Source organism: Chiloscyllium plagiosum, unplaced genomic scaffold (assembly GCF_037043375.1).
Source record: "Chiloscyllium plagiosum isolate Xiang-an unplaced genomic scaffold, Cpla_swu_hap1 HiC_scaffold_2, whole genome shotgun sequence".
In the NCBI taxonomy this organism is placed as follows: Eukaryota; Metazoa; Chordata; class Chondrichthyes; order Orectolobiformes; family Hemiscylliidae; genus Chiloscyllium; species Chiloscyllium plagiosum.
In genome coordinates, this window is record NW_028270140.1 from 163,611,472 (window position 1) to 163,627,689 (window position 16,218).

General features: G+C 46.4%; 1 protein-coding gene across 4 annotated transcripts in view; it reads right to left on the bottom strand.

The window, feature by feature from the left end:
- Nucleotides 1-16,218, bottom strand: part of LOC122556264 (nipped-B-like protein) — a 547,720-nt gene that overhangs the window by 41,633 nt on the left and 489,869 nt on the right. For all 4 annotated transcript variants that reach the window (XM_043702901.2, XM_043702895.2, XM_043702914.2 and 1 more), the window contains 2 exons: nt 9,545-9,735; nt 8,201-8,308 (listed from right to left, as the gene is read on the bottom strand). In XM_043702901.2, coding sequence (XP_043558836.2) covers nt 8,201-8,308; nt 9,545-9,735 — 299 coding nt within the window. The remainder of the gene's footprint in view (nt 1-8,200; nt 8,309-9,544; nt 9,736-16,218) is intronic.

Genomic DNA, 16,218 nt, shown 5'->3' on the forward strand with positions numbered 1-16,218 from the left:
CCTTCTCCAGTGGTTCAACACAGGTCCCTGAGCGCTGATCAGGTGTCCCCTAGAACTTTGTGGGAAGTGAGGGAAGTGGTTGCTGAGTCCCTTGCTGAGATATTTGTATCACTGATAGCGATGGGAGAGGTGCCGAAAGACTGGAGGTTGGCTAATGTGGGCTGTTACTTAAGAAAGGGGAAAGTGAGGTCTGCAGATGCTGGAGATCAGAGATGGAAATGTGTTGCTGGAAAAGCGCAGCAGGTCAGGCAGCATCTAGGGAACAGGAGAATCGACGTTTCGGGCATTAGCCCTTCTTCAGGAATGAGGAAAGTTGGTCCAGCAGGCTAAGATAAAAGATAGGGAGGAGGGACTTGGGGGAGGGGCGTCGGAAATGTGATAGGTGGAAAGAGGTCAAAGTGAGGGTGATAGGTCAGACTGGGGTGGGGGCGGAGAGGTCGGGAAGAAGATTGCAGGTTAGGAAGGCGGTGCTGAATTTGATGGATTTGACTGAGACAGGCTGGGGGGAGGGGAAATGAGGAAACTGGTGAAATCCGAGTTCATCCCTTGTGGTTGGAGGGTTCCTAGCCGGAAGATGAGGCGTTCTTCCTCCAACCGTCGTTTCGCTGTGGTCTGACGATGGAGGAATCCAAAGACCTGCATATCCTTGGTGGAGTGGGAGGGGGAATTGAAATGTTGAGCTACAGGGTGGTTGGGTTGGTTGGTCCGGGTGTCCCAGAGGTGTTCCCTGAAACGCTTCGCAAGCAGGCGGCCCGTCTCCCCAATATAGAGGAGGCCACATCGGGTGCAAAGGATGCAATAGATGATATGTGTGGAGGTACAGGTGAATCTGTGGCGGATATGGAAGTTTCCTTTGGGGCCTTGGAGGGAGGTGAGGGCGCAAGTCTTGCACCTCCTGCGGTTGCAGGGGAAGGTGCCGGGAGTGGAGGTGGGGTTGGTGGGGGGTGTGGATCTGACGAGGGAGTCACGGAGGGAGTGGTCTTTACGGAATGCTGATAGGGGAGGGGAGGGAAATATTGCTGATAGGGGAGGGGAGGGAAATATTGCTGATAGGGGAGGGGAGGGAAATATTGCTGATAGGGGAGGGGAAAACGCCATCCCATTCTCCCAATTCCTTCGACTCCGCCGCATCTGCTCCCAGGAGGACCAGTTCCAAAAACGCACATCCCAGATGGCCTCCTTCTTCAAGGACCACAATTTCCCCCTCGACGTGGTCGACGATGCCCTCCACCGCATCTCTTCCACTTCCCGATCCTCTGCCCTTGAACCCTGCCCCTCCAACCGCCACCAGGACAGAACCCCACTGGTCCTCACCTACCACCCCACTAACCTCCATGTACAGCGCATCATCCGCCGCCATTTCCGCCACCTCCAAACGGACCCCACCACCAAGGATATATTTCCCTCCCCTCCCCTATCAGCATTCCGTAAAGACCACTCCCTCCGTGACTCCCTCGTCAGATCCACACCCCCCCACCAACCCAACCTCCACTCCCGGCACCTTCCCCTGCAACCGCAGGAGGTGCAAGACTTGCGCCCACACCTCCCCCCTCACCTCCCTCCAAGGCCCCAAAGGAAACTTCCATATCCGCCACAGATTCACCTGTACCTCCACACATATCATCTATTGCATCCTTTGCACCCGATGTGGCCTCCTCTATATTGGGGAGACAGGCCGCCTACTTGCGGAGCGTTTCAGAGAACACCTCTGGGACACCCGGACCAACCAACCCAACCACCCTGTAGCTCAACATTTCAATTCCCCCTCCCACTCCACCAAGGATATGCAGGTCTTTGGACTCCTCCATCGTCAGACCACAGCGAAACGACGGTTGGAGGAAGAACGCCTCATCTTCCGGCTAGGAACCCTCCAACCACAAGGGATGAACTCGGATTTCACCAGTTTCCTCATTTCCCCTCCCCCCAGCCTGTCTCAGTCAAATCCATCAAATTCAGCACCGCCTTCCTAACCTGCAATCTTCTTCCCGACCTCTCCGCCCCCACCCCAGTCTGACCTATCACCCTCACTTTGACCTCTTTCCACCTATCACATTTCCGACGCCCCTCCCCCAAGTCCCTCCTCCCTATCTTTTATCTTAGCCTGCTGGACCAACTTTCCTCATTCCTGAAGAAGGGCTAATGCCCGAAACGTCGATTCTCCTGTTCCCTGGATGCTGCCTGACCTGCTGCGCTTTTCCAGCAACACATTTCCACTTAAGAAAGGGGGTAAGGAAAAGCCAGGGAACTACAGACCAGCAAGCCTGATGTAAGTGGTGGATAAATTGCTGGAGGGGTTCTCAGGGACAGGATTTACATGTATTTGGAAAGGCAAAGACTGAATAAGAATCGTCAAGATGGCTCTGTGCACGGGAAATCGAGTCTCACTAACTTGAAGTTTTGAAGAAATGACAAAGAAAATTGATGGCGGCAGATTGGTGGACGTTGGCTATATGGATTTTAGCAAGGCATTTAACAAGATTCTGCACAGTAGACTGGTTAGCAAGGTAGATCACATGGAAGCCAGGGAGAGCTAGCCAGCCAGCCAGTTGGATATAACTTTGGTTTGAAGATAGGAAACAAGGGATGGTGGAGGAGGGTTGCTTTTTTGAACGGAACCTGTGACCAGCAGTGAGCCGCAAGGATTGGTGCTGGATCCACTGCTTTTTGTCATTTATATAAATGATTTGGATGTGAATATAGGAGGTACGGTTAATAAATTTGCAGATGACACCAAAATGGGAGGTGTAGTGGACAGCGAAGAAGGTTATCTGGGAATACAATGGGATCTTGATCAGATGGACCAATGATCCAAGAAGTGGCAAATGGAGTTTAATTTAGATAAATAAGAGATGTTGTGTTTTAGCAAGACAAATCAGGGCAAGGGTTCTACACTTAATAGGAAGGTCTTGGGGAGTATGCCAAACAGAGACCTTGGGATGCATGTTCATAGCTCCTTGAAAGTGGAGTTACAGGTAGCTAAGGTAGTGAGAAGAAGGTATGCGAGCCTTTTTTGGTCATGCATGAAACTAAGAGTTGGGAGGTCATGTTTGGCTGTACAGAACATTGGTATGGCCATTTTTGGAATACAGTGTTCAGCTCTGGTCTCCTTGCAATAGGAAAGATATTGTGAAACTTTAAAGGGTTCAGAAAGATTTACAAGGATGTTGCCAGGGTTGGAGGGTTTGAGCTATAGGGAGAGGCTGGAGAGACAGGGGCTATTTTACCTGGACTGTTGGAAGTGGAGGGGTGCCCTGATAGAGGTTTATAAAATCTTGAATACCTAAAGCCTTTTGGCCATGGTAGGGAAGTCCAAAACTGGAGGGCACTGGTTTAAGGTGAGAGAGGAAAGGTATAAAAGGGACCTGAGGGACCCAGCTATAGGGGACTGGGCGCTTCCTAGCAGAGCGCTTTAGGGAACATCACCGGGACACCCGCACCAATCAACCACACCGCCCCGTGGCCCAACATTTCAACTCCCCCTCCCACTCTGCCGAGGACATGGAGGTCCTGGGCCTCCTTCACCGCTGCTCCCTCACCACCAGACGCCTGGAGGAAGAACGCCTCATCTTCCGCCTCGGAACACTTCAACCCCAGGGCATCAATGTGGACTCATTTCCCCTTCCCCCACCTTACCCTGGTTCCAAACTTCTAGCTCAGCACTGTCCCCATAACTTGTCCGGACTTGTCCTATCTGCCTATCTCCTTTTCCACCTATCCACTCCACCCTCTCCTCCCTGACCTATCACCTTCAAACCCTCCCCCACTTACCCATTGTACTCTATGCTACTTTCTCCCCACCCCCACCCTCCTCTAGCTTATCTCGCCACGCTTCAGGCTCACTGCCTTTATTCCTGATGAAGGGCATTTGCCCGAAACGTCGATTTCGCTGCTCCTTGGATGCTGCCTGAACTGCTGTGCTCTTCCAGCACCACTAATTCAGTATCTTAACCATGTATCCTGTCTGTGCGATAAAATCTCTTTTAGGTCATTGATTGACCTCACGCTCATAGAATCATAGAATCCCTACAGTGTGGAATCAGGCCTTGGGCCCAATACGTCAACACCAACCCTCAGAACAGTATCCCACCCAAACCCATTCCTCTATATTTACCCCTGATTAATGCACCTAACCCACACATCCCTGAACACTATGGGCAATTTAGCATGGCCAATTCACTAACCTGCACATCTTTGGATTGAGACATGGAACCGGAGCACTTGGAGGAAACCCACGCAGACAGGGGACAATGTGCAAACTCCACACAAACAGTTGCCCGAGGCTGGAATCGAACCACTGAGCCATTGTGCCACCCTCTCATCTACTATTTTGCTGAACCTTTATAAAAGACTTTAGGATTCCCGGTTATCAGTTCTCTTTGTGTTTTACATTCTACTCAATTCTTAACTACATTATGGTCTGGTACTCATAACCTTCCCAATTCAATTTCTTTTATCACCTATATCTTTAGCTATCCAGCAAGCTCCCACTTTCAAAGACCTTTCTCTCCCCCTCTAATCATTTACTATAATCACCTGAATTAGATACAACAGGGTGGTGGTGATGGGAGATTTTAATTTTCCCAACATTGACTGGGATACACTTAGTGTCAGAGGTCTGGATGGGGCAGAATTTGTAAGAAGCGTCCAGGAGAGTTTACTAGAACAGTATGTTAATAATCCAATGAGGGAAAGGACCATATTGGACCTGGTATTCGGGAATGAGCCGGGCCAGGTGGTAGAAGTTGCAGTGGGGGAATAGTGACCACAATTCTGTAAGTTTTAGAATACTCGTAGACAAAGATGAGAGTGGTCCTAAGGGAAGAATACTAAACTGGGCCAAGGACAATTATATCAAAATTAGGCAGGAGCTGGGAAATGTGGATTAGACACAGCTATTTGAAGGAAAGTCCACCTTTGCTATGTGGGAGGCTTTCAAAGGTAGGTTAAAGATCGTGCAGGATAGGCATGTGCCTTGAAAGCAAAGGACAGGAAAGACAAGATTCGTGAACCGTGGATGACAGGAGAAATCATACAACTAGCCAAGAGGAAAAGGGAAACGTACATAAGGTCCAGGCAGCTAATGACAGAACGGGCCCTGGAGGAATATCGGAAGAGTAAGGCCAGTCTTAAACGAGGAATCAAGTGGGCTAAAAGGGGTCATGAAATAGCTTTAGCTAACAGAATTAAGGAGAATCCCAAAGCATTTTATTCTTATATAAGAAGCAGGTGGGTAACTAGAGAAAAAGTTGGTCCACTAAAGGATAAGGAAGGAAGGCTGTGTCTCGAACCTGAGAAAATGGGTGAGACTCTCAATGATTACTTTGCATCAGTGTTCACTGAGGAGGGGGAGATGATGACAGCTCAGATTATAGTTAGAAGTTTGATTACTTTGGATCACGTTGACATAAGTAGGAAAGATGTGTTGGGTAGGCTAGAGGTTATTAAGGTGGACAAATCCTCAGGTCCAGATGGGATCTGTCCAGGTTGCTGAGGGAGGCAAGAGAGGAAATAACTGGGTCCCTGACAGTTATCTTTGTAGCATCCTTAAACACAGGTGAGGTGCCGGAGGACTGGAGGGTTGCTCATGTTGTCTCCCTGTATAAGGAGGGTAGTAGGGATCAAAGTTTGTGCGAAGATTTGTAGCTCGGGTGCTCGTTGTTGTGGTTCTGTTCGCCGAGCTGGAAGTTTTTGTTGCAAACGTTTCGTCCCCTGGCTAGGCGACATCATCAGTGCTTGGGAGCCTCCTGTGAAGCGCTTCTTTGATGTTTCCTCCGGTGTTTATAGTGGTCTGTCCCTGCCGCTTCCGGTTGTCAGTTTCAGCTGTCCGCAGTAGTGGTTGGTATATTGGGTCCAGGTCGATGTGTTTGTTGATGGAGTTTGTGGATGAATGCCATGCCTCTAGGAATTCCCTGGCTGTTCTCTGTCTGGCTTGCCCTATGATAGTAGTGTTGTCCCAGTCGAATTCATGTTGCTTGTTGTCTGCGTGTGTGGCTACTAAGGATAGCTGGTCATGTCGTTTCGTGGCTAGTTGATGTTCATGTCTGCGGATTGTTAGCTGTCTTCCTGTTTGTCCTATATAGTGTTTTGTGCAGTCCTTGCATGGTATTTTGTACACTACATTAGTTTTGCTCATGTTGGGTATCGGGTCCTTCGTTCTGGTGAGTTGTTGTCTGAGCGTGGCTGTTGGTTTGTGTGCCGTTAGGGATATTCCCGGTAATTACAGTAGGGATATTCCCGGTAATTACAGACCAGTGAGCCTGATGTCAGTAGTGGGAAAGTTGGAGAAGGTACTGATGGATAAAATCGATTTATATTTGGAAAAGAATGGGCTTACCAATTATGCACAAAATCATGTTGTCTGAGATATCATGCCGCACCAACTTAATAGAGTTCTTTGAGGAAGTAACCAAGTTGTTAGATGAAGGAAGGGCTGTTGATGTCATATACATGGACTTCAGTAAGGTGTTTGATAAGGTTGCCCATGGTAAACTAATAGAGAAAGTGAAGTCACATGGTGTGCAGGGTGTTCTAGCTAGGTGGATAAAGAACTGGTTGAGAAACAGGAGACAGAGTAGTAGTTGAAAGAAGTTTCTCGAAATAGGGAAAGTTGATAGTTCCACAGGGGTCAGTGCTGGGGCCACTGTTGTTTGTAATATACATAAATGATCTGGCACTGTTGGTATGATCAGCAAGTTTGCAGATGACACAAAGATTGGTGGAGTAGCAGAAAGCATAGGGGACCGTCATAGAATACAGGAGGATATAGACAGACTGGAGAGTTGGGCGGAGAAGTGGAAGATGGAGTTCAATCCAGACAAATGTGAGGTGATGCATTTTGGGAAGTCTAATTCTAGAGCAAATTATACAATGAATGGAAGAGCCTTGAGAAAAGATGATGAGCAGAAAGATCTGGGAGTGCAGGTCCATTGTACCCTGAAGGTTGCTGTACAGGTGGATAGAGTGGTCAAGAAGGCATATGGTATTGGACGGGGTATTGAGTATAAGAGCTGGCAGGTCATGTTAAAATTGTACACAGCCTTGGTTTGGCCGCATTTGGAATCCTGTGTTCAGTTCTAGTCGCCACATTACCAAAAGGATGTGGACGCTTTGGAGAGAGTGCAGAGAAGGTTTATGAGGATTGCCTGGTATGGAAGGTGCTAGCTATGAAGAGATTTGAGTAGGTTAGGTTAATTTTCATTAGAAAAAAGGAGATTGAGGTGTACAAAATCATGAAGGATATAGAAGGGTAGATAGAGGTAAAGCTTTTTCCCCAGGATGAAGGAATCAATAATGAGAGGTCACACTTTCAAGGTGAGAGGTGAAAAGTTTAATGGGGATACATGCGGCAAGTACTTTACATAGAGGGTGGTGTCTGGAACGTGTTGCCAACAGAAGTAGTAGAGAAAGCATGGTAGATTCATTTAAGATGTGTCTGGACTGATGCATGAGTAGGTGGGGAGCAGAAGGATACAGATACTTAGGAATTTGGCGACAGGTTTAGACAGTACATTTGGATCGGCTCAGGCTTGAAGGGCCTGTTCCTGGGCTGTGAATTTTCTTTGTTCTTTTTTGTTCTTAGATACCTATTCAACTCCCATAAATTATAAATCATCCAGTTAAATAGCTTTACCCTCAGCCTTTTTAAATAACTTCTAATTCTAAACTGATCAGCATTTATTTAATTACAGACAGAAAAAGAAAACTACAGATGCTGGAATCTAAAGTAGGCTAACAGGAGACTGGAAGAACACAGCAAGCCAGGCAGCATTTAATGCCTGTTCCAACCTTGGGACATTTCACAACCGTTTTAATGTAGGAATTGCAGGAGCCCATTTATGAACAGCAAGGTCACACAAAGTGAGATACATGAACTGATATTTTCTTTGTGTATTATAATATTAGTTGAAACATAGAGAATAATAAGAATGATCATGAACATTTGTCTTTTAATATTGTGCTACAAGGCCTTTTAAAGGTGACTCTGGGCCTCGGTTTGTCATTTCATTGGGAAGGTGGCACCATGACAGCACTAAAACATTTCAGTACTAAAACTTCAATCTCAATTAGATGGTCAATTCTGTCAAGCAACACTCGAACCTACTAACTTTTGACATGGGGAGGAATGCCTACGCTGAACCAAAGCTGACACCTTAATGACTGCTAATTCAGAATAACCTGGCAAAGGGAGGGAGTCACTTACATGTACAAATCCTGTGTACTTTTTATCTATTTCCACCAGCTGTTGATCTGATTTGTTGCGCATTGTTGATTCTGGATCTGTCCCAATGGCAATCAAATATGGCACACACTGTCCAAAGGAAACAAATAAGGACATGAAAAGGAAGCACTTATAAATCATGCAAACTGGGGCGCAGCCGCCATAATACTAGAAAGTGGAGACTCTTAATCCACTAATGCCTATACGCTATACAGTCACTGAAAAGTTGGACAAACCACCATTGCTGTAACAACGGGACAGAAGCAATGATAGAACACTCACCAGTGCCTAAATATGAGAGTAGAACTTCAGGTGAAACTTATGACTATATTGGATAGTGTCACTTCCTTGGCCAATATTTTGTGCACTAACCAGTTTGTCATTGAACACGCTGTTATTGCACTGAAAAACTATATGTCAGCTACTCTCAAAAATTATTTCAATAGCAACAATCTACCCAGTCACCTCTGCCAGGAACAAGGAGCTGTTGTGAACATAATAACTTCCAGGTCTGCCTTGAATTGGACACATAATGTTGCCATTCCACCATCTTTGCTTGGTCAATATTGTGGATATATCATCGTTACATCAGCACCATTGGTATGAAGATGGAAACAGCTCAAGAAGATTCTATGTTTAATAGTCTCATGATCAATATAGGAATCATGGGTTATGGGGAAAAGACAGGCAAGAAGAGTCGAGGATTAACAGATCAGCCATGATTTTATTGAATGGCAGTGCAGATTTGATGGGCCAAATGACCTACTTCTGCATCTTATGGTCCAAGATCCATATCAACTTGGCGCAATTATGGATAAGCAAAAAAACATGCTTGGCGACAGGACGACCTTGCCTGTTTCACTGGGCAGCTACATAGGTTGCTGTGTAGAGATCTGAGAAATGGTAGTACAGACTACATTGAACCACAGATAAATAGCACTGTAAACTGATTGACCAACTCCAATGGGCAATGTTACTGAATTGCAAAGCATTTGCAACATACTTGAGGTTCCTGCAAAAGCATCATGCAGAACCTTCAACAACTTTCTACAACTTAAGACACACCCTTTCAATTAGTTATGATAAGTCATTCACAAAGTTTTTGTTTTGCAAAAAACAGAGTTTTTCAATAGGAAATTTTGATTTCAAAGAAACCCTGACAGAAATAATGGTGATCAGAAAAAAAGCACTTAGCAGAATGCTCAAAAAGAGTAATGAAGTGCAATGGTTGCAACAATGTTTAAACATGCTCTAAACATTTAATGCACATGAAATGGTAAAACAAGATGCAGCAATCACAGATGTCAACACATAAACATAACTTACTTGGACAGGGTGGACCAATCCCTGGTTTAGCGTCAGAGCAATAACATTAAGTGCAAAGTGGCGCACAGGAGAGTGTGTGTGGAAAAAAGCTTCCAGAACCTGTTTGAGGTAGAGCTGCATGATGGAACTGCTCATCCCTGAGGAAATATCACCCATCTCCTTTAGATCTTCCTGTTTGGACACTTTCTTCCCTGTGAGAAAAGAAAGAGTTAATTCTACAGAGTATGCCTAATACAAATATTTGTTGCACTCCTCAAGGACATAAGAACTAGGAGTAGATCATATGGTATGTTGAGCTAATTCCACCATTTAATACAATGGCTGATTTTGGATTTCAACTTCACTTTCTTGCCTGCTCTCAAAATCCTTCAGTTCCCTGAGAGAGCAAAAAAATGTCCCTCCCCAAATTACATGAATTCAACTATTACTCCATGCTAAGATTGCAACATGCATTCTCTATCTCCTGTGGTTACACCTTTTGCAAAATGGCTCTCTCATTCACACACATCATATTTCCTCACTCTTCAAAGGTTGTATTCCATTTCAGCCAGAGACCAAGGTTAATATTTGTCTGGAATGTGTCAGTTTACCGCTTAGTACTTTCAAAAACATTAATAAGCAAAGGGATGTGGGCACTGCCAGTTGGGCAAGCATGAACTGCCCATTCCTGATTGAGATGATGTTGATGAGCTGCCATCTTGAATTGGTGCACTCCTCGAGGTACATCCACAATGTTGTTAGAAAGGGATTTCCAAGAATCTCTCCCATTGACCGTGAAGAAACATTGATTTAATTACAAATCAATTTGGTGAGTGGCTTTGGAAAGGAGCTTACAAGCGATAGCATTCCGATTTGCGTGTTCTAGATGTTAAGAGGTAACATATTCAGAAGGTATCACTGAGGGAGCCTTAAGATGTTGCAGTGCACCTGATAGATGATATACGGTGCTGCCATATACGTTGGAGTTGGAGGGCGTAAGCACTGAAAGAGTTAGATGGGGTCAAGTAGGCTGCTTTGTCCTGGATGATAGCAAGGTTTTTGAATGTTGTTAGAGTTGGATTTTTCTGGTCATGTCAGAATCTGAAACTGGAGCAGTTCAGTTTCTTCTCTGCTCATTGCTTCTCTGTTTAACTCTGCCAAACAGCCTTTCCTGTTCCTTTTTCTTCTGGTCTTATGCAGTCAGTTCCTGCTTTCATTTACCAACAGAAAAGGTGGCTGAGCAGCTGCACTACTGATTGAGCTAATTGAGTCTTACAAGTATACAGCTGCTAGAATGGTCTATAGACTAATCTAAGGATAACGAGAGAAAAGCATACCTCACTCATCCTCACCAGTCTGCCTGCTGCAAAAGCATTTGTCCATGAATAGTATTGATAAGAGTTCTTGTGGGGAAAAAGTCCCATCTTAATATTAAAGGAGAAAGTGAGGACTGCAGATCCTGGAGATCAGAGCTGAAAAATGTGTTGCTGGAAAAGCGCAGGAGGTCAGGCAGCATCCACAGAGCAGGAGAATCGACGTTTCGGGCATAAGTCCTTCTTCAGGAATGAGGAGGGTTCCAGCTTTTCCAGCAACACATTTTTCAGCATCTTCATATTAATACTAACCTGCATTGTGTTGTATTACACTTTCACATTACTAAATGGGTCAGACTTTGAACAGATCGAGCAATTCATGAGGCGCTGAGGACCATCAGCAGCAGCTGAACTGCACTTCAAAACCATCTGCAACCTCATGGCCCAGCATAATTACCATCAACCCAGGGGATTAAGCCTGGTTCAAACGAGGAACTGCAGGAAGGCGTGCCAGAATTCAAACCTGCGTCCCCAGATCGTTAACTGGGACTATGAAGTTGCAGTCCAATGCTGATACCACTAGGTTATCATCTTACCTCTAACAGCACCTACTCAATAATAACATACTGACTGACATCCCGTTTCGGTTCTACTAGGACAACTCAGCTTCTGACCACATTACAGTCTTGAGTCATATGTGGACAAAAGAACTAAATTCCAGAGGTGAGGTGACAGCGACAGCCCTTGACATCAAGGTCATTTCTGACAGAATTGAGGGAATATACTCCAGTAGTTGGAGTCATAACTGGCACAAAGGAAAATCAGAAAAAGAATACAGCACAGGAACATGCCCTTTGGTCTCCAAGCCTGCGCTGACACATTTTTGCCCTTTCATACTAAAACTAATCTTCAGTGACAGGATCCGTACCCCTTTATTCACTTCCTATTCATGTAATCATTCAGGTTCTTGAGTGCTGCTTCCAACACCTCGTCTGGCAGCATGCTCCAGGCACTCACTACTCTGTGAGAAAAACCTGCGTTGCACTGCTGCCTCACAGTGCCGGAGACCCGGGTTCAATTCCTGCCTCAGGCGACTGACTGTATGGAGTTTGCACGTTCTCCCCGTGTCTGCGTGGGTTTCCTCCGGGTGCTCCGGTTTCCTCCCACAGTCCAAAGATGTGCAGGTCAGGTGAATTGGCCATGCTAAATTGCCCGCAGTGTTAGGTAAGGGGTAAATGTAGGGGTATGGGTGGGTTGCGCTTCGGCAGATCGGTGTGGACTTGTTGGGCCGAAGGGCCTGTTTCCACACTGTAATGTAATGTAATATCTGTTTTCAACTCCCTCCTCTATACCTTAAACCTGTGTGCCCCAGTAATTGACCTGTTCACCCGCGAAAAAGCCTCATGCTTTCCACCTCATCAATGCCATTCACAAGCTTACAAACTCCCACTAGGGCACCCCTCAATTTCATGTTCCAGTGAAAACCAACCCAGTCTATCCAATCTTTCTTCATAGCTAAAATCACCCAGAACAGGCAGCATTCTTGTAAACCTCTTCTGTACCCTCTCCAAAACATCCACATTTTTCTGGTAGTATGGTGACCAGAACTATACACAATATCCCAAGTGTGGCCCAACTAAAATTCTATAAAGCTGCAGCATAACTTGTCCATCTTTATTCTCAATGCCCCCTCCAATGAAGGCAAACATCCCATAGGCCTTTTTCACTAGCTTATCTACCTGCACTGCCACCTTCGATGATCTGTGGACCTGCACACCCAGAGCCCCTGCGTAGCAATACTCCAAAGGGTGCTGTTATTCACTGTATAATTTCCACCTGTACCTGACCTTCCAAAATACATCACCTCACACTTGTCTGGATTAAACTCCATTTGCCATCTTTCTGCCCATGCTTCCAACTCATCTATATCCTGCAGTATCTTCTGACAATCCTCCTCACTATCCGCAACTCCACTAATCTTTGAATCGTCTGCAAGCTTACTAATTAGACCAGCTATGTTTCCTCCATATCATTCATGTAGACCAGAGGTCCCAACACTGACCCATGTGTCACAACCACCTATCACAACCCTCCATTCCGAAAAGCATCCTTCCACCGCTACCCTCTGTCTCCTATCACTAAGCCAGTTTCGTATCCATCTTGCCAGTTCACCCTGATACATGTGACTTCACCTTTTGCACCTATCTGCCATGAGGGACCTTGTCAAAGGCTTTACTGAAGTCCATGTAGACAACATCAACTGCTTTTTCCTCAATCATCTTCGTCACCTTCTCAAAAAAAAAACTCAATCAAGTTAGTGCGGCACAATCTTCCTCGTGCCAAAGCTGTCTATCGCTAATAAGTCCATTAGCACCAAATGCATATAGATCTTGTCCCTGAGAATCTTTTCCAATAACTTCCTTATTACTGACATGAGGGTCACGGGCCTGTATCTTCCTGGATCATTCCTGCTATCCTTCTTAAACAATGGGATAACATTAGGTATTCTCCAGGCAAAAGTGAGGACTGCAGATGCTGGAAATCAGAGTCTAGATTAGAGTAGTGCTGGAAAAGCACAGCAGGTCAGGTAGCATCCGAGGAGCAGGAAAATCGATGTTCTGGGCAAAAGCCCTACATCAGAAATTAACAATTCCTGATTGAAGGGCTTTTGCTCGAAACGTCGATTTTCCTGCTCCTCGGATACTGCCTAACCTGCTGTGCTTTTCTGCACCACTCTAACCTAGACTTAGGTATTCTCCAGTTGTGGTCAAAGAGCATTCAAAGATGTCTGTCAATGCTCCAGCAATTTGTCCTCATGCCTTCCTCAATATTCTGGGATAAATCCTATCAGGACCCAGGGACTCTGAGGTTTTTCGAGGCCAGTCATTCCAGCTCCAGGACATCTCTTGTGGAGTTCCTCAGGGTAGTGACCTAGGACCAAATATCTTCAGCCGTTTCATTTTAAAAGTCAGAAGTTGGAGATGTTCGCTGGTGATTGCACAAAGTTCAACACCATACATAACTCCTCAAATATTGAAGCAGTCTGTGTTCAAGTGCAGTATCCCTGGAGTATTCCATGTTCATCGCAGCATACATCACATCATCAGTGACAATCAGTGACCACCTCACCAAGATCTTCCCTGCACCTCCTCTTCTTGCCTTCAAACAACTACCAAATATCAAACAGACCATTTACAACAAACTACCCAGCCTTCATGACATCGACCATAACACCGCACAAATCTGCCATGGCAACCTCTGCAAGACATGTCATCAACACAGATACGAACATCTCATACCACATGTAGGGCAGATACTCATGTGACTCTGCCAATATGGTCTTTCTCATATATTGCAGGCAAGGATGCCCAAGGTATTGTATATTGGCAAGATGAAGCAGACACTACAACAACGGATGAATGGATACCATGCAACAATTGCTAGACAGGGATGTTCCCTCCAAGTCGGGGAACACTTCGGCCGTCGAGGACATTCGGTCACAGATCTTCAGGTAAATATCCTCCAAAGCAGACTTCGGGACACACAACAATGCAGAGTTGCTGAGTAGAGGCTGATGGCCAAGTTTGGTACCCTCAGGGTGGCCTCAACCAGGACCTTGGGTTCATGTCACACTACAGGTGACCCCACCTGTCTCACCCTCTCACCCACCTTGCCTCATACACGCAGCCCCCGCGCGCTCGCTCTCTTCCCCTCACACGCAGCCCCCGCGCGCTCGCTCTCTTCCCCTCACACGCAGCCCCCGCGCGCTCGCTCTCTTCCCCTCACACGCAGCCCCCGCGCGCTCGCTCTCTTCCCCTCACACGCAGCCCCCGCGCGCTCGCTCTCTTCCCCTCACACGCAGCCCCCGCGCGCTCGCTCTCTTCCCCTCACACGCAGCCCCCGCGCGCTCGCTCTCTTCCCCTCACACGCAGCCCCCGCGCGCTCGCTCTCTTCCCCTCACACGCAGCCCCCGCGCGCTCGCTCTCTTCCCCTCACACGCAGCCCCCGCGCGCTCGCTCTCTTCCCCTCACACGCAGCCCCCGCGCGCTCTCTCTTCCCCTCACTTACACCCCCCGCGCTCTCTCTCTTCCCCTCACTCACACCCCCCGCGCTCTCTCTCTTCCCCTCACTCACAACCCCCGCGCTCTCTCTCTCTTCCCCTCACTCACACCCCCCGCGCTCTCTCTCTTTCCCTCACTCACACCCCCCGCTCTCTCTCTTCCCCTCACTCACACCCCCGCGCTCTCTCTCTTCCCCTCACTCACTCCCCCCGCTCTCTCTCTCTTCCCCTCACTCATACATACAAATCTACGGGGATGGATTTGCATTTGCAGATACATTCTATTGTGCTCAAAAAGCACACAATTTGTAGACAGTCAGCGTGTCATTTTATAAATTCCTGCTTTGGAAATAAGACCAGTCTGACTCCAAGTTAAAACACAGACAGATTCTAAACAAGGTCTGACACCTAAAATGCATTGCGTGTCCCTTCCTGAATACACTGACAAAGTATTTAGTTACCTTGGGGCAGTGACTTGAAAGAAATTCTGGGATTTGCATTTTAATCAGTTGAAACCTGCATCTCCTTTCTAACTCCTTCAAAGACCCTTTGATCTTTTACTTATAAATTGTGTGTCTGATGCCTCCTCTCTCACTACACCTGATAAAGGAGCAATGCTCTAAAAGCTCATGCTTTTAAATAAATCTGTTGACCAAATACATTAACACTATCCAGGTTTAAGCTGCCAAGTGGCAAGTGTGCTGGACAATTGCCATCTCCAATATCAGACAACATCCCTTGATATTCCATGGACATATCACTGAACCTTGCCAATTAACTATATCGAGGAGAAAGTGAAGACTGCAGATGCTGGAGATCAGAGCTGAAAATGTGTTGCTGGAAAAGCGCAGCAGGTCAGGCAGCATCATCGACGTTTCGGGCATGAGCCCTTCTTCAGGAATCAGATTCCTGAAGAAGGGCTCATGCCCAAAACGTCGATTCTCCTACTCCTTGGATGCTGCCTGACCTGCTGCGCTTTTCCAGCAACACATTTTCAGCAATTAACTATATCCCAGAGATTACCACAGACCAGAAACTAAATTGGACCACCGGTATAAATATAGTGGCTGCAAGAGACAAAATACTAAGAAAATGGCAGTAAGTAACTCAGCTCTTGGCTTCCCAAAACTTATCCACCATCTAGAAGGCACAATTCAGTAGGGTAATTAAATAATATCCACTTGCCTGGATGAGGGCAGCATTTAAGAAGCTTGACACCATCCAGAACATAAGAGTCTGCTTGATCAGCACATCAACAATCATTCAGTCACTCCATCACTGACACTCTAACAACAGGATTGTGTACCATCAACAAGATGTAC